Below are 18,803 nucleotides of genomic sequence, written 5' to 3' on the forward strand. Positions count from 1 at the left end.
CCTGCCGGCTCCGGGCGCGCCGCTAGCCCGGCCCAGCGCCCAGCCCGGCGGGCGAGCCGGCGCAGGGGCAGGAGGAGGGGAGCCGCGCGCCGGGAGGGAAGCCGGGGCGCGGCGAGGAGGTGGCGGGAGGAGGAGACAGCGCGGAAAGGTGCCACATAAAGGAGGGCGCTCCTCCGCGCTGGAGGCATCATGGCCGCTAAGTCAGACGGGAGGCTGAAGATGAAGAAGGGCAGCGACGTGGCGTTCACCCCGCTGCAGAACTCGGACCACTCGGGCTCGGTGCAGGGACTGGCGCCCGGCCTGCCGTCGGGGTCGGGGGCCGAGGACGAGGAGGCGGCCGGGGGCGCCTGCTGCCCGGACGGCTCGCGGTGCTGCTGCTGCTGCTGCTGCGCCGGGAGCAGCGGCTCGGGCGGCGGCTCCGGGGGCTCGGGCGGCCCGGGCGGCGGCTCCGGGCCGGGCTCGGCGGCGCTGTGCCTGCGCCTGGGCCCGGAGCAGCGGCGCTACTCGCTGTGGGACTGCCTCTGGATCCTGGCGGCCGTGGCCGTGTACTTCGCGGACGTGGGCACGGACATCTGGCTCGCCGTGGACTACTACTTGCGCGGCCAGCGCTGGTGGTTCGGGCTCACGCTCTTCTTCGTGGTGCTCGGCTCGCTCTCGGTGCAGGTGTTCAGCTTCCGCTGGTTCGTGCACGATTTCAGCACCGAGGACAGCGCCGCGGCCGCCGCCGGCTGCGCGCAGCCCGGGGCCGAGGGCAAGACCGCGGTAGGCGGCGGGGCCGCGGCCGCGGAAGGAGAGGCTCGCCCCTCCACGCCGCAGAGGCAAGCGTCCAGCGCCGGCAAGGGCCACGTCGCTGCCACCAACAGCGGCAGCAACAGCAGCGGGGCCGCCCGGGCCGGCGGCAAACCCAGGTCTGCGTCCTGTTCCTTCTGCATCTGGCTCCTGCAGTCACTCACCCACATCTTGCAGCTTGGGCAGTTCTGGAGGTACCGTACCAGGGGTGGGGGGACGGGGACTGGCTGCCGCTACTACATGCCCACCGCTTTGCTTTTGACGAGACCCGTTTAGGGTTGCCTTGGTGGTAACCCTAGTCACACTCTTGCTGGGGTGTTTTGTTTGTTTTTAAAACTGGGTTTTGCATTTTAAAATTTACAATCAGAACCTAGGGTGGAGAGAAGTGAGAAGCAAGGGAAGGGCAACTAAGTGGCTTTGAGCACCCCATCCCTTCCGTCTTCCCTCTGCTTCACTAGCTTCTCTTTGTACACTACCACCCTCTCTCATCACCCCTCACGCATTTTTAGAGATACTATTTCATACTGTTTCAGCGAGGAGGAGAGGATTCCGACTACATCTTCTAAAAAAAAAAAATCCTCTTTAATTATGTTGGGTTTGAGATGTATGTTGCAATTTGGATGGCTTCTTTTGTTCCCTGAGAAGAATCTGCTGTTTCTAGTTAGATGGGAGTTGTTGCTGTTCAAAAGTAGCCACATTTTAATGATAACCTCTAGAGAAGTGCTTCACGTTGAGAACAGAGTAGGGACACACTTGTCTCTTTTGGAGACTGTCTATATCTATATCTGTATTTGTAACCATCTCCACATAGGAGCGAGTACACTTTATTGGACTGCTGCTGCTGCTCCTAAGTCGCTTCAGTCATGTCTGACTCTGTGCGACCCCAGAGACAGCAGCCCACCAGTCTTCCCTGTCCCTGGGATTGGACTGAGACTTACTCTAATGGTACACTTCCTGATTATCTTGCAACATCCCCATATCTGATTTCTTGGAGAACTAAGAACCCTTGGAAAAGGGTGGCGCACCTTATAAACTTTGATCACACTTGGCATCTTCACTGACTTGTTTTTCTGCTTGTCATCTGATATGCCAACTCTTTACATGGATACCCTTTCCACTTACAAACTGGAGTACAAATTGGAATATGGTTCCTTTGGGCAGAGGGAATCATCATTGGAGATGTCACTGCCTGGATTTAGGAATATAATTAAGCAATCTGCTCAGAACACGTTTCTCTGAAATTTGTGTGTTTTTGATGGCTTTTTGAAGTGATATTTTACAGCTACAAAAATTCTTGGTGTTGAACAATTTAAATGCTAACATCCTAGAGTTTTGCTTTTGGGTGCCCCCCCACTTTTTTTAATTAAACAGCTTAGTAAGTATAAGTAAAATGAGGAAACTTCCTCACAAGTACACTGGTATGGGGCTACAGTCTGCTATGCTAGTGTCCTTTACGATTTCATTTGTAGTTATTTTTGTGATTAAAAAAAAACTGCAAGTCATTAACTATGCTAAGTTATCCTGTGTGGAAACAACTCAGAGAATTTGTGGAACAGAACTAAAAATATCCCTTTCTTTATGGTGAACTGTATAGTGTTTTTATTGAGAAGAGCATGTGTGATAATTTTTCAGCCTTTTCCAGGACCATTGCTTTGTAAAGCAGGGTAAGCATTGCATAGATAGTGACCTTTCAAACTGAGAAACTTTTTTTTTTCCAAGCAGATACTACCTGGAAAAGTGCTATATGCTTTGCAGTCAGACAAATTGATTTTGGAAACCTTCATACTTTGGATTTAAAGGACTTTTTAAAAAGTCACTTGTGGTAGCTGTTATTTCCCATGGTTGACTACTGCAAAGACAGCTTGGTGCCTTCAATTTTGATGAAGAACTCAAATGCTTGATTTAATTACTGAAATTGTTTAGTGGCTGGGATTCATATGATTAGCAGTTTTAATCTGATAATGTGGTAAATGAAGCTTAACATTCCATTTGTTAACTTCTGCAAATTTCATGCAGGATTTGAAAATCACTCTCTTTTACCTTTAAAATTTCTAGATTTATGTAAAGAAGGGAAACACTTCTCAGTTCCATTAACTGAAGAACTATCCATGTATCTTACCAATTGATACTTTATGAAAAATTGAGTATCAAATTCTAATTGTTTTTACTGGACCTTCTAGACCAAACATTTTCCCAGTTGAAAATGATGTTTAATATCTCAGAACATAAAATGCAGAAAGTGAGAAATAACTAGGAAAAGAAAAGGGCTTCCTAGACACATCTCAGTGAGACCATAGCTACTGGGTCAACTGGCCATACAGCAAAGCTATGGGGAGTGGGTCAGAAGGAGAATCCCCAGCTGTAAGACAAATGCATTAACCACCCCAACCCTTGGAGAAACTGTGGGCACATAGGGTTCATTTTTACTATGCATTTCTACAATGTTTTCTATAAAGGCTCAGAAGTTTATTCTGCGAACACGGGGTCATTTGGGAGGAAGTAATACTGGAAATGTTTTTACATGTTTGTCTACTTATTCAGAATAATCATTTAATAATTTATATGTGAGTTGTCTAATCTTATCTGTTCTTGGATTCTGGTTATGGAGGATGGTGGGCTAACTTGGTGGAAGCATCATTTCAGACTCAACCTCATTTTCTCCTGATAATGTTAAAAACAAAGCAAAAAAAAAAAAAACCCACAAAATTTAGCTTAAAGTAGGAAATTAAAATGGAGTCAGAGAGTTCATGGAATTTAACACTCAGACACATTCTGAATTATTTCAACTTTTCTGGGTGTAGAATATTTGCATAGAACTTGAGGGTGTGGGTGCATCTTTGATAATAAACTGCTGAAATGCCGTTCAGCTCAGGTTGTTGTATTAGACAATTATCTTTAATTCCCATGGTTCCTTAAATTAGGAGCATCTCTATGCTCTTTCTGGCTTTTCTTTTCAGTGCATTTTACACAAAAGTTGCAGAAACACAACGGTGTGAATGGTTCAAAGCTAAGAGGTCATTACTCCTATTTTAAACATGCTACTTTCTAAGATCAATAAAATAGATTTTAGCTAGGTTGGTAACTGTCCATTGTATTTGCATGGAATTCAAGTTATTTTAGGTAAGGGCCAGATTCTAAAAGCTCTCTGTAGACAATATCCTTTGAAAAACCATCAAAGTGTTTGCTTGTTCAGAAATAGCTATTTGAAACATTTTGGACAAGATTTGCATGTACTCATACATTTATTACAAATGCAACTGCTGAAAGCAATGATACATATTCATTTTAATTAAAGTTTGCTAATGAGAAATTAATGGCAGCTTTTAAAGTCACAGGAGTTGATACTGGGAAAGAACCATTGAAATAATGAAGTGAATTTTTGCTACCATGTGAAGAGAGCAGTTGTGACTTTAAAGGACTGTGCTGGTGAATGAATGAGGAAGTACTTTTCTCTTGTGTTCATGTCATATGATCCCAGAAGTTACTAAGCATGTAGCTCAACCTGTGGGAATCAGAAATACCCAATCAGAACACCTTTTAGTCCTCATGAGACCTGTGATCAGTTATATCGAGAAGTCTTCCTCCTTTAGTTTATGACTTACTCTTAAATTTTGACCTGAATTTCTCCTACACATGTATATGTGTAGCTACGTACATATTTCATTGTCTTCTAGCAAATAGGCATGTTCCAAATGAAAACTCAGTGGATGGTAGAATGGGGAATATTTTTACCATTTTGGGTTTTGTTTCTGAATATCTTTTCATGAGAGTCACCTGGTGGAAGGACAGCCTTCTTGGGTTTCTCATGCTTGATCCACCAGGTGTTAGCATGTGTTCCGTGCTCAAGTGCATGGGTTAAACAGAGTTAAGCATATCTCTTCACAGTAGGACTTCTCTGAGCCTTTACTTACTAAGCTGTTGTGAAACTGTCAGTAACTTTTAAAAGGCACATCTATTAAATCCTTGTAATCATGTGGCGTACAGAGCTCTCTGCGAAACATTGTTCGAACCAAACAAGAATCGTATTAACAAGAGTTTTACACGGTACTTTTTTCTTTTTAAATGTACAAAAATTTTTGTACTCATCTTGTCTAATCATTCAGTTCAGTTCAGTTCAGTTGCTCAGTCATGTCTGACTCTTTGTGACCCCATGAACCGCAGCACACCAGGCCTCCCTGTCCATCACCAACTCCCAGAGTCCACCCAAACCCATGTCCATCGAGTCGATGATGCCATCCAACCATCTCATCCTCTCTCGTCCCCTTCTCCTCCTGCCCTCAATCTTTCCCAGCATCAGGGTCTTTTCCAGTGAGTCAGCTCTTCGCATCAGGTGGCCAAAGTATTGGAGTTTCGGCTTCACCATCAGTCCTTCCAGTGAACACTCAGGAATGATCTCCTTTAGGATGGACTGGTTGGATCTCCCTGCAGTCCAAGGGACTCTCAAGAGTCTTCTCCAACACCACAGTTCAAAAGCATCAATTCTTCTGTGCTCAGCTTTCTTCACAGTCCAACTCTCACATCCATATGTGACCATTGGAAAAACCATAGCCTTGACTAGACGGACCTTTGTTGGCAAAGTAATGTCTCTGCTCTTTAATATGCTGTCTGCTGCTGCTGCTGCTACGTCGCTTCAGTCATGTCCGACTCTCTGTGACCCCAGAGATGGCAGCCCACCAGCCTCCCCCATCCTTGGGACTCTCCAGGCAAGAACACTGGAGTGGGTTGCCATGTCCTTCTCCAATGCAGGAAAGTGAAAAGTGAAAGTGAAGTAGCTCAGTCGTGTCTGACTCTTAGCGACCCCATGGACTGTAGCCCACCAGGCTCCTCTGTCCATGGGATTTTCCAAGCAAGAGTACTGGAGTGGGGTGCCATTGCCTTCTCCGAATATGCTGTCTAGGTTGGTCATAACTTTCCTTCCAAGGAGTAAGCATCTTTTAATTTCATTGCTGCAATCACCATCTGCAGTGATTTTGGAGCCCAGAAAAATAAAGTCAATCACTGGTACCTCTATATATATTGGAGAAAACTGGCTCAGAGAGATTAACTAGCTGGCACAAGATGACAGAGCTATTATGTGATGTATCCTGGAGTCAAAACCAGCTCTGTCTTACCCTAAAGTCTGTTCACTTACTGGTTCAGTTAGCTACCTCCAAATGCCAATTTGGATAACAAGGACAATAGTGTTTAAAAATGACTGTCTATCTTCACTAAGGTTGGCAAGGGCTTCCCAAGAGGCTTAGTGGTAAAGAATCTGCTTGCCAATGCAGGAGACACAGGTTGTTCTATCCCTGGGTCAGAAAGATCCCCTGAAGAAGGAAATGGCCGCATACTCCAGTATTCTTGCCTGGAGAATCCCAGGGACAGAGGAGCCTGGCGGGCTACAATCCATGGGGTTGCAAAGAGTTGAACACAACTTGGTGACTGAGCATGCTTACACGTGCACACACACGCACACACACACACTCACACACACACACACACACACACACACACACACACACACAAGGTTGGCAAAGTTCAAGAGAGAGCTAAGTTTAGATAAGTTGGGGTATTTCCCTAATAACACACAGTGGTTCAATGGCAGAATAGAGGCTGGAGCACAGAGCATCTGCTCAGTGTTTCTCTTCCCACACCACTTGGACATGCTGAGGATGTTGCACTAAAACCCAGCTGAGAAACATGATCTTGAAGTGGCATTCATGATTAAAAGGCATAATGTCTGTGAATAAGCACAAAGTGCTTTGTCAATGATGAAAAGTTCTAGAGATAAGGAATGGGTAAGAAAGTAGCATATTGGGTACAGCTTCAACTATTGAAAAAGTACTTTATTGATTCTGAGTTAGTTCTGAATTCTGATGTAGGTCATGCAAAATTGGTGCCCTTTCCTGAGTTAATGGAATCGTCATTTCCCTTATGTCTGTGTTCTGTCTACTGCATATTAATTTATCTCTTAATCTGTGTTGAGTACTTGCTGTATGCAAGGCACTATGCTAGTTACTTATCTCCCCAAAATGAATAAAATACACATCTTCTTTCAAACAATCTACTGTCTGACTGAGGAAGATGGAATAGTAAATAGACAATTTCAATACAGGAAAATAAGCACTGTGATAGAAACAGGAAGCTCAATCCACCTTAGTGGTTCAAGTAAGACTCTGACTATCTGAATAAAGTAGGGTGTTGGCTGTGGAGTCTTGGATATAATTCTGTGAAAGCGCAGAGAGGCAAGAAATAACACGGCAGGTTAAGTGTGTTTTGAACAGAGAGTAATTGTGAGATAGTAGCTGGAGGTGAAGATGGGCTAGACAATGAAATAAATTTAGTTTTTATTCTGAAGGCATTGAGAAACCATTGAAGGATTATAAGGGTGAAGACTGTTGAAAAGTGTTCAAACCTTGTTTTATTCAAGGAGGGGCAAACAGTTGAAATGTTCAGAGGATATGTCATCAATTCCTCTGTAACTGGATCGTATCCCTCTCATTCATAAAACTTCATTGATTTTAAAGGATTCAGTGTGGATTAATTGGAGTGAGAGTTGTAATTTTTATGTAAGAGTTGTTTTTTTCAGAAAAACGGCTTGGCTGAAATTAACTTTATTTATACTAAAGTAAGTTCTTGGCAAAAGTTTGTTCTATGTTACATTTTGAAGAGATTTTTCCTTAAGATACGGTAGGCTTCACCTTATTGAAACCCATAGAACATTGTTCATTATATTTGTAGAACACTTCAATTTTCAGAGAGTTTCCATGTTTTCTTTTTTATGTAATCCTCAGATTCATCTTTGAGGTAATACTTTCATTTTACTTTTATTTTGTAATTTCAATGTAGAAATTGAGACAGAATTTTGAATGTTTCCCTCTTTAGGTCATGGAGCTCGGCACAGATCCTGGGCTAGAATTCAATACTGAGGTGGGAGAGATACAAAAAAATAAAAGACTACACAGATATAAATATCTTTGTAATAAGTGAAAAACTTGCAATTTTTCCATTCACTTGAGCTATATACTTACAAGGGTAAAAAAATGTTATACTTATTACACCCCATGAAATTGCAGTCTATTTTCACAGAACAGTTGAAAGTAATATCTATACAAATGGGTGCTATCATTTTTGAACAGTGTCCACAATTCTTGGGTCAGTAACTTTGAAGGTCTTTCTTCAGTCACTTACCAAAAAATTCCTTAATGTTCAAATACCCAAATACATGACTTCTATTAAATATGTTCTATATTTTTTAGTTTGAATGGAACAGTGTACCTATGAGTTTAAATAGCACCAGTCACTGAGTAACAGATAAATAGAATGATTTCCCTTTCTATGGAACCACGGGCTAACTGGTGAGCACATTTCTTTGACTTGTCTTAGAATTTGAACACATTCTAAGCTGACAGAAGCAAGATATGAATTAGAATTGGATTTATTACTCTAATGCACCATCAAATATAAGGTGCATTGTGGTACTAGTCGTGAGAAAGTGCTTATAGGTATAATCTTGTAAAACAATTGAAATATGTTGATAAATTTCAAGGGGAAAAGCATTCAATAATTCTCAATAGGAAACGTTCTCTTGAATGGCATGTGTAATTCTGACCACCATACCACGTGACTTTCTTCCAGTTAGCATGGCTGGTCAGGAAGGAGAATCATACAGTTACTCTAGTCACTGTGGGACTTGTATAGGAATACACGTCCAGAGAATATTTGCTCATCTGTGAATGAAGCGGAGGGGTTTTTATTTCTTCTTTGTAAGAGTGTAGCTGCACTTCCTGCCTTCTTGCTTCTGGGTTTCTAATGCTACAGTGAATCAGAAAAGGTGCAATGTAACAAATTGCCCGGCTCTTTTGTAGATTACCAGTGCTAGGGAAGTGGGGTTGAATTTGACAAAATGCTGGCTATCCTCTGATAAAGATGCAGTCAGAAGCCCATCTTCACTGTCCTGTTCTTTCTGATAGAAAAGTCAGAGTGGGGATGCTTTGGGATGGACATTTTTCACTTAATTCTTACCTACACTTGACCTTCTGAGGATATGCTTTATACAGAATGATGTTTGGTATTTTTGGTGCCCCTGTTTGTCTACTCCAAGAAAGACTGTAGCTTCTACTATTACAGCCTCTACCACCATCATCACCATAATTCTTATAGCCATGAAACGTTGCTTCCATGTCCAATATATGTACAGAACTCACATGATTACTGATCGCAAGGGGAAGAAAAGTTGGGTTAAAATGGAAATGAATCAGTCCGGGAATCCCCTAGAGGCAAGAGGTGGTCTGAAGGCACCATTAGATCTTTCCTAACCCTAAGATGAAGATGAAGGGAGAGAGCATAGTTAGAATATCAGTGATGGATCTTATTTAGAAGGGCAAGCTGCCTTTGGGGAATCGGACTAAATGGGCAGTCAGAAGAGATGATGGGGCCACTCGGTAGCTCAGACCCGAGGTGGTCACTTACTGTCCTGGGTTACATGTGACAGCACCTGCTGATGGCCCCACTAGTTTACATCTTCGTTTGGTTTCCTCCTTCTGGGTCTTAGTTTTCTACCTGTATGATATGATTGGTCAAAAATAATATGGGTGGGGAGGAGGTGGGAGGGAGGCTCCTGAGGGAAGGCATATACATACACATATTGCTGATTCACTTTGCTGTACAGCAGAAATTAACACAGCATTATAAAACAATTATATTACAATAAAAATAATATATAAGGTTCTTGATTAAAACTCTTGTCACTTTAAGTAACTTAAATGTGCATTATTTTTTTTAAACCCCATCCTTGAAAAGTAGAGAAGGAGGACAAAAAAAAAAGCAAATGTAGAAAAAGTATGGGAAGCCTATTGAGAATCTGTATTTTTGCTGTCCCCCTTGACTCCCCACTCCTGCAGCACAAGAAAGTACAGTATGGCTCACATTTTCATCAAAGTTCCATTAAACATACACTGAGCCTCAAAAACAGTGTTTGGAAGTCTCCAGGTCCATATGTGGAAGTCTACTTTTTGAAGATATTAAACAAAAATCTTTAAAAATTAACCTTTATGTTCTTTCGAAATATAGATCCTGCTCTTATTATGGGCTTCCCAGATGATGCTACTGTAAAGAATCCACCTGCCAATGTAGGAGATGCAAGAGAAGCAGGTTCGATCCCAGGGTCAGGAAGATCCCCTGGAGGAGGAAATGACAACCCACTCCAGTGTTCTTGCCAGAAAAATCCCATGGACAGAGGAGCCTAGTGTGCTACAGTCCGTGGGGTCTCAAAGAGTCAGACATGACTGAGCACACACCCTCTTATCATAAATTCTTTTTGGCTTATCCAACCTCAGAGTATATGCATCAGAACATGTGTTCTCAGGTCATCACTAGGGTGTTGTATAAGTGGGTCAAAGGGGCTCTGCAAGGGGCTTTCCACAGTTGACAATATTCACATCTGAAACCCAGGAACTGGTATTACTTAGCACATAGAGAATCTTAAGCTTAATTGTATAATGCAACTTATTTTGTGTCATTTCCAATTTTTCCAATGAAATTGAACCATTTTCATTAAAGCCCGTTATCTAAGTATTTGAAGCTGATGTTCAAAGTGTTCCATATCACCGATTCTAAGAGATGTGTCATATAGACTTGGGAAGCCAGAATTCCTTCTGTGTTTCGCATGGTGAGGTTCACACAGCTGGAGGGCTACGATTAGCAAACAGGAACAGTGCTTCACAGGCTTAGAAAGAACTATCCATTATATCAACGAGAAGGCTGTTGTCAGAACTAGATTTGCTTTTAAATTAAAAGCTTGTCCCGGGTTACACTGTCACTGATTTAATATGCTGGAAATTGAATTAAACTTTATACAAAGAGACGGTATCCAGGCCCGCAGCTGATGAAAAACAGGCCTGTATTACATTCTGCTCAAAGCAGAGATCCACCCTTTAACCTTTCCCAGCTGGTGATCATCTGGATCTTTAGGATCCTACAGATCTGTTGTGACACTGTGCAATTTTCAACCTCGTGGCAACATTTCAGATTTTTACATGAAAAATTTTTTCTTAAGCATCTATTTAAAAATTGTCTGAAGTATGTCAAACTGTTTTCTCCTTTTTATGATTCATAAGTAGACTGAATCAGTTCTACTTCTTTTGCTTAATATATGTACATGACCTGTTTTCATGTCAGGGGAATCTTTCTACACAAACAGAGCAGTGGGCAGTGTGTGGGTGGGTGAGGATTAGTCAATCAAAATCAGGCATATATAGAAAAAGTGGGATCTACAGTGAATATGAGTCTAAAAAGCCTTGAGATGACTTTGATTTGACTTCCCATCAAGTACATTATTTAAGAAGGATAAAGTCACCTTTCTGAACCCCTAGCCTCAGAGATTTCATCCGTGTAAATAGCAGGCTGATTTTTCTTTCTGCTGCCTAGATAATGATTATGAATAAAGATATCAGTTTTGAACTGAATTCTCTACTTTCCTGGTCTTTTTTCAGTAGCAGAGAGTCAATACTCAACACAAAGGCAGCCACTGTGGCAGTAACAGTAACAAAACGGTCCCTCATCACTTCCATCACTAGCTCATGGTATAATCACTGCATCAATGTAACAGTAACACGGAAGAAATGGTCCTTTATGAAAGCAAGGGAAAGGATTTGGAAAGGCTTCTTTCCTCTTGATAGAGTCTTCAGCTCATTACTTTACTGTTTTACTAAAGTGAAATTAAAAACAATCACTTTTTTAAATGTAGGTCAATTCTCAAAGACTCTCCAAAATGAGTTTTCGTACTTGGGTCTATTATTATCACATGAATTAGGAAGGATATCCCACCGGGTTTCAGATTTCCAGGGGATATTCTACTATTAAGAATGACAGTCACGGATATCCTATGGGATTTTCCTGATTTGATTGGTGATCACTGGGTTTGAAAATTTTGAGTTCTAAGGGATATAACACCATCCCAATGAAAGCCTAAATGTTAGTTGTGTTCCTACATCTGAAAAGTAAATCATTACGATTACTTAAGGATATGCTGATATCTGGGCCTCGCAGGTGGCGCAGTGGTAAAGAATCTGCCTGCCAGAGCAGGAGGTGCAAGAGACACGGGTTCGATCCCTGGGCTGGGGAGGTCTTTGGAGAAGGAAACAGCACCCCACTCCAGTGTTCCTGCCTGAGAATTTCCATGGACAAACGCGCCTGGCAGGCTAAAGTCCACGGGGTCCCAAGGAGTCAGATAATACTGAGCTGCTGAGCACACACAGGCTAATACCTATCTATATCATTTATATGTTGAATCTAAAATATGAAATGAATAAACTAACTTACAAAACAGAAACAGACTCACAGACATAGAAAACAGAATTACCAAAGGGGAAAGCGTAAAGGCATAAATTAGGGATTTGGCGTTAAAGATGCAAACTATATAAAAAATATTGGCATTAAAGATGCAAACTACTATATATAAAAAAATAAACAGGGACTTCCCTGGCAGTCTGGTGGTTAACACTTCACTTTCCAAGGCAGAGGGTGTGGGTTCAATCCTTGGACAGGAACCTAAGATGCCACATGCCCTACAGTCAAAAATGGAAACAAAACAGAAGCAATATTGTAACAAATTCAATAAAGACTTCAGAAAAAAAAGATAAACAAGATCCTCCTGTATAGCACAGGGAACTACATTAAATGTCCTGTAATAAACCATAAATGTATTTATACATATAACTGAATTATTTTGCTGTATACCAAAACTAACATAGCATTGTAAAGAAACTGTTTCAATAAAAACTGAATAAATAAAATAAGATTGGAATAAAATGAATGAGGGAGGAAACTTGAAGTTTTTATTAAGGAAGTACCTTCAAATTCTCTGGAAACTTATTCATCCTTTTCTCTGATCTGCTAATAGAAGTAGGGGGATGTTTTCAGTAAAATATGCATTGATTAGTTACAAGAAGGAAAATATAGCTACAAGAGAAATGAATGAAGATGGAGAATTTCATTCCATAATCAGAGGATGAATTTTTAATCCTTGGATTATAGGAGTGGGAAAATTTCACTGACCCAATATACAATATCACAGCAAAGCTTTACCAGCCAGGCCAAGCTTCCTTTAAATGAGTTTGTTCTAGGAGCCAAGAAGGCAAAAGCTCCAGGTGTGATATGTTTAGGTTTATGGGATCAACTTGAGACTGAGAGCACCAGCAGGGCCTGCAGTCTGAGCAACTTTGACCTGAGTCCTGGATTATTACACAGGTCAGAAGTCAGCCAGAAGTGAGCTCACAGAGGGCCAAGGCCTGGGCAGGTCTTTAGAACAGGGAACATATTAGGAACCTGGGAATCTAAGGACCAGAAACATACTTGTAATAGAAAAGGGAGGTGAGACTCTGAGGACAAGGTCATCACACAAACTAACCATAACAGCTGGGCTTCAAAGTATAAAACTGAAGGACATCCCATCAGTGGGTATCAGGGGTGGTGGATTGGGAGGTCAAGTTCTGGGCATCTCTCAGCAGCTTTTAGTCTGATGGAGGCTCTGCATCCACACAGGAGAGAGGAACCAAGGGAGGGATAAAGGAGATGAATCGGGAACCCAGCCAGGCAAGACCAGGTCCTAGCCAGGAGTTATCAGGGTATATTATATTCAGAAAATGATGGGGAAAGGCTTCTGAGGACCAAGCTCACTACGACCCATGAGGCCCACAGGCAGGCTACACCATGGGAAGAAATGTGATGATGGTCAGCCTGATTTCCTGCCTTACTGTTTGTCTTCCTAAATGAGCACTATAGCATCAACAATATGACAAAATATTGTCAATACCTGTGTTGTGGGATAAGCAATGAGAATGGCACCTTATAAAATGTATGTTTGTGTAGATGTGTGATCAGTTTCCTCATTTCCCTTTAAACAAAATAGCAAACGATGACCTTCGCAGAAAGTCTTCTTTTCCAAGTAATGGTTTTCTGATTTCCCTTTTGAACAACAGCTGGTGTTGCTAGGCTGTCATTTCTGTTGCCAGGGTTCCCTCACCCTCTCTAATGCCAGGATTGTTTCGTTCAGTGCTCTTAAGTGTTTCCTTGGAGAGTTACTAAGTTAACTTCTCTCAGTCTGCTGTATTAGTAGGTATGGTCACCTTGCCAGGCTCTAGACCTGCATGTCTTTCCAATATAGTAGCCATTACCTACTATTACCTACACATGACCGTCAAAACGTAGTTATTCCCAATAGAGGTATACTGTCAGTGTCAAATATCCAGGGAGTTTTGAGCACCTAGTGTGGAAAAAAAAAAGGATGATAACTGTCTCATTAAAAACCTTCATATGGATTACATGTTGAACTGATAACATTTTGGATATGTTGGGTTAAATAAAATATATTGCTAAAGTTAACTTCACTTGTTGCCTTTTTAAGTTTTTAAATGTGACCACAAGAAAATTACAGGCATGACCTACATTGTGTTTCTATTGGACAGAGCTGCTGTAGATGATGCTAGAGCTCATTCTTGCAGAGTGAGAAGATAATAAATCCAAAATATGAAGATGAGATTTTGCTAGAAGTTACCAGGAAAATTATTAGAATTTACAGAAGTTACTACCTGATGCAAAGATCTGAGTCATTGGAAAAGACCCTGATGCTGGGAAAGAGTGAGGGCAGGAGGAGAAGGGGGAAAAGAGGATGAGGTGGTTGGACATGAGTTTGAGCAAACTCTGGGAGATAGAGGAGGATAGAGGAGCCTGGCAGGCTGCAATCCGTGGGGTCACAAAGAGTCAGACATGACTTAGTGACTGAATAGCAACAACAGCCAGGGAAAGGACAGTGACTATTTTACCGCTGAGGCAGGTTGACTTAATGGGTTTTGCAAATAAGATTGCCTGCTGGTAAAAACTGGCTCTTTAGGAGATAAAGCCCCTAAAGTGGGTTCAGCCCCATACTTTTCCTTTCTTCCTGTCTTGTTTAAAGCCCAGCAACTTGCTGTTCTTCTTTGATATTTTAATAAATACTATTTGATGATGACAATAAGGACTAAATCTTTGTAAGTGCCATTGTAGTTAGATTGCCCAGAAAATTCATTCGGGTTTTTCATGACATCATATGGGAAAACTTGAACGAACTCTTTGGCCAACTCAACATCTTGCCGAGCACATCTATGCCTATTTACCACCGAGTCTTCTCATCAGCTTCTCAAGGTAGGAATTATGATCATTCCCATGTGAATATGAACCCACTAAGGTTCAGAAAAGCAGGGGATTTCCCCGAGGTCACACGGTTCCCCAGCAGCAAGTGGCTGTGCTCATGTTCTCAACTTCGGCTTCTGAATGCTTGTCCCTCCGTGTCTTACAAGATCAATCCAAGAGAATCACTTGGAGAAGCATTTCCTGACCTTTCAGACTGGCAACTATGCTGAAAACTGCAGTGAACTCAACTGTATTGTGACACCAGTGGGAATTAATCAATGGTGGGATTTTCCTCTGAGGTCAGATTTGAATCTTGACTTGACTGAGAACTCCTCAGCTACGAAGCAGTGGGTTGGGGATTACATCAGGTCATTTCCAAAATCCCTCCCAGCTTTATAATTCTGTGAAATCTGTTATCTAAATGGAGCATCTCAATGCTTTTTACACCTTATTAAATGTCCACATGGGGAACAATATGCATGTTTTACTAACATGGGCTGGGTTTTTGATTAACTACTCCTAGAATTGGTATTTCACACCAAACTTCAAACACAGAGACTGAGCACCTGTTTTATCCAAGACAGGTCACTTTCATTTGATACCTGCTGGTAAGATGCATGTTGTTTCCATTGGGAAATGAGTGACACTAAAGAATACTAAGCAGGCTCCAGTCCCATGTGAATAGTATGTAATTAACCTGTATTTTTATCCTCATTGTGCATGTAGTCATGCTTTGCATATGCCAGCATTCTACCCCACATATGTTCATAAATTATGAATTCAACTACAACCGCACAAGGCAAGCCCTGCTGTCAGTCAAATCTCTCTCTGAGACCAGCAAGATTTACATCTGTGTGACATAATTTCAAAATCAGCTCCTAAGATCTGTCTCAGAGGACCAACTCTGGCATATGCAAGTGCTCAAAAATTCACTCTCAAATGCACACAGTTCAAAATTTTCAGAATCAGACACAGCTAGTCTTTGAAAAAGCAATTCCAAATATTCATTTCTAAGTGTCAAAAAAATTCTCAAAATATGCCCCTCCACCCAAGTGGATATGACTTGCTTTGGAAGGGCTTGCCAACTGCAATCTGCTTGCTATTATTTGTATTATTTGGTGACATTCCACTAAAAATACATAATGTCATGTTTCTTTTTAGTTCAATGGCATCTTTGGAAAGCATAGTTTTTCCACAGAGACAAATTTTCAAGTATATTTCTAATATTCATGACATGAAGTAGGTTCTGACTTTTTTCTTCTTTAATCCCAAGTAGTATGTTCTAAGAAGCATGCATATCTATTGTTGTTTAGTTGCTAACTCATGTCTGACTCTTTGCAACCCCATGGACTGCAACCCGCCGGGCTCCTCTCATATCTCCCAGAGTTTGCTAAAACTCATGTCCATTGTGTCAGTGATGCCATCTAACCATATCATCCTCTGCTTCCCCCTTCTCCTCTTGCTCTCAGACTTTCCCAGCCTCAGGGTTTTTCCTACATCTATATATAAGTGTATAGATGCATATCTATGCTATATTTATTTTCCCCATGATTTTCCCCCACATATACTCCTAATCAAGAAAATAAAGTCTGTCACTGTTTCCATTGTTTCCTCATCTATGTGCCATGAAGTGATGGGACCAGATGCCATGATCTTAGATTTTGGATGTTGAGTTTTAAGCCAGGTTTTAACTCTCCTCTTTCACTTTCATCAAGAGACTCTAGTTCCTCTTAGCTTTCTGTCATAAGGGTGGTGTCATCTGCATATCTGGAGTTAATGATATTTCTCCCGGCAATCTTGATTCCAGCTTGTGCTTCATCCAGTCCAGCATTTTGCATGATGTACTCTGCATAGAAGTTAAATAAGCAGGGTGACAATATACAGCCTTGACGTACTCCTTTCCCAGTTTGGAACCAGTCCATTGTTCCATGTCCAGTTTTAACTGCTGCTTCTTGACCTGCACACAGATTTCTCAGGAGGCAGGTAAAGTGGTCTGGTATTCCCCTCTCTTTGAGAATTTTCCACAGTTTGTTATGATTCACACAGTCAAAGGCTTTAACGTAGTCAATGAAGCAGAAGTAGATGTTTTTCTAGAATTCTCTTGCTTTTTCTATGATCAAATGAATGTTGGCAATTTGATCTCTAGTACCTCTGCCTTTTCTAAATCCAGCTTCAACATCTGGAAGTTCACAGTTCATATACTGTTGAAGCATGGCTTGGGGAATTTTGAGCAATACTTTGCTAGCGTGTGAGATGAGTGCAATTATGTGGTAGTTTTAACATTCTTTGGTATTGCCTTCCTTTGAGATTGGAATAAACTGACTTTTTCCAGTCCTGTGGCCACTGCTGAGTTTTCCAAATTTAGTGCAGCAGTTTCACAGCATCATCTTAGGATCTGAAATGGCTCAGCTGGAATTCCATCACTTCCACTAGCTTTGTTCGTAGTGATGCTTCCTAAGGCCCACTTGACTTCACACTCCAGGATGTCTGGCTCTAGGTGAGTGATCACACCATTGTGGTTATCTGAGTCATTAAGATCTTTTTTGTATAGTTCTTCTATTTATGCTTGGCACCTTTTCTTAATATCTTCTGCTTCTGTTAGGTCCATACTCTTTCTGTCCTTTATTGTACCCATCTATGCATGAAATGTTCCCTTGGTGTCTTTAATTTTCCTGAAGAGATCTCTAGTCTTTCCCATTCTATTGTTTTCCTCTATTTCTTTGCATTGATCACTTAGGAAGCCTTTCTTAACTCTCCTTGCTATTCTTTGGAACTCTGCATTCAGATGGATATATCTTTCCTTTTCTCCTTTGCTTTTCACTTTAGTTTCTTGGGCTCCAAAATCACTGCAGATGGTGACTGCAGTCACGAAATTAAAAGACATTTGCTCCTTAGAAGAAAAGCTATGACCAACCTAGACAGCATATTAAAAAGCAGAGACATTACTTTGCCAACAAAGGTCTGTCTAGTCAAAGCTATGGTTTTTCCAGTATGGGTGTGAGAGTAGGACCATAAAGAAGGCTGAACACCAAATATTTAGTGCTTTCCAACTGTGGTGTTGGAGAAGACTGTTGAGAGTCCCTTGGACAGCAAGGAGATCAAACCAGTCAATCCTAAAGGAAATCAGTCCTGAATATTCATTTGAAGGACTGATGCTGAAGCTGAAGCTCCAATACTTTGGCCACCTGATGGGAAGAGCTGACTCATTAGAAAAGACCCTAATGCTGGGAAAGATTGAAGGCAGGAGAAGGGGACAACAGAGAATGAGATGGTGGATGGCATCACCAACTTGATGAACATGAGTTTTTACAAACTCCGGGAGGTGGTGAAGGCCAGGGAATCCTGGTATGCTGCAGTCCATGGGGTCGCAAAGAGTTGGACATGACTGGGCAATGGAACTGAACTGATACTCCTAGTCATGCAGTTATGTAGGTGAAGATATGCTGCAAAGAATAGACAAGATGTGATTAAACTGAGATAGTCTGGAGTGAAACTCCTTCATTCAATCATTCAATAAATATTTCTTAACCATTCACCCTGGGTAGGCTCCGGGCACCCCAAGATGAATGGAACACACTCCCTGACCTCAAGGAGTTCACTGTCTGACAAGAGTCTGTCTCAATTATACCTGTTTACACTTCAGAGTCATGCAGCATCAACAATGGCAGGAACAGGATTGTTGGGGAGAACTGTGTGGTGGGGAGATGGGGCACCTGTCCAGGAGATTCCATGAAGGAGTAACATTTGAAGGGAACTGTTAACTGAAACAATACATGCAACTTCTTCGGTGGGAATTTTTAGGACTTAAGCCCAGGAGGCAGCATCTCAAGTAACCTTGAGAAAACTACTCTGAAGAAGCAAGGGGA

The 18,803-nt window shown here is 41.7% G+C and overlaps 1 protein-coding gene across 1 annotated transcript in view; it reads left to right on the forward strand.

The window, feature by feature from the left end:
- Window positions 1–147: 147 nt before the first annotated feature.
- Window positions 148–18,803, forward strand: part of XKR4 (XK related 4) — a 309,890-nt gene continuing 291,234 nt past the window's right edge. The window contains exon 1 of the mRNA XM_040261231.1: window positions 148–983. Coding sequence (XP_040117165.1) covers window positions 190–983 — 794 coding nt within the window. The 5' untranslated portion in view covers window positions 148–189. The remainder of the gene's footprint in view (window positions 984–18,803) is intronic.

This window comes from Oryx dammah, unplaced genomic scaffold (genome assembly GCF_014754425.2).
Source record: "Oryx dammah isolate SB20612 unplaced genomic scaffold, SCBI_Odam_1.1 HiC_scaffold_19, whole genome shotgun sequence".
Taxonomy (NCBI): Eukaryota; Metazoa; Chordata; class Mammalia; order Artiodactyla; family Bovidae; genus Oryx; species Oryx dammah.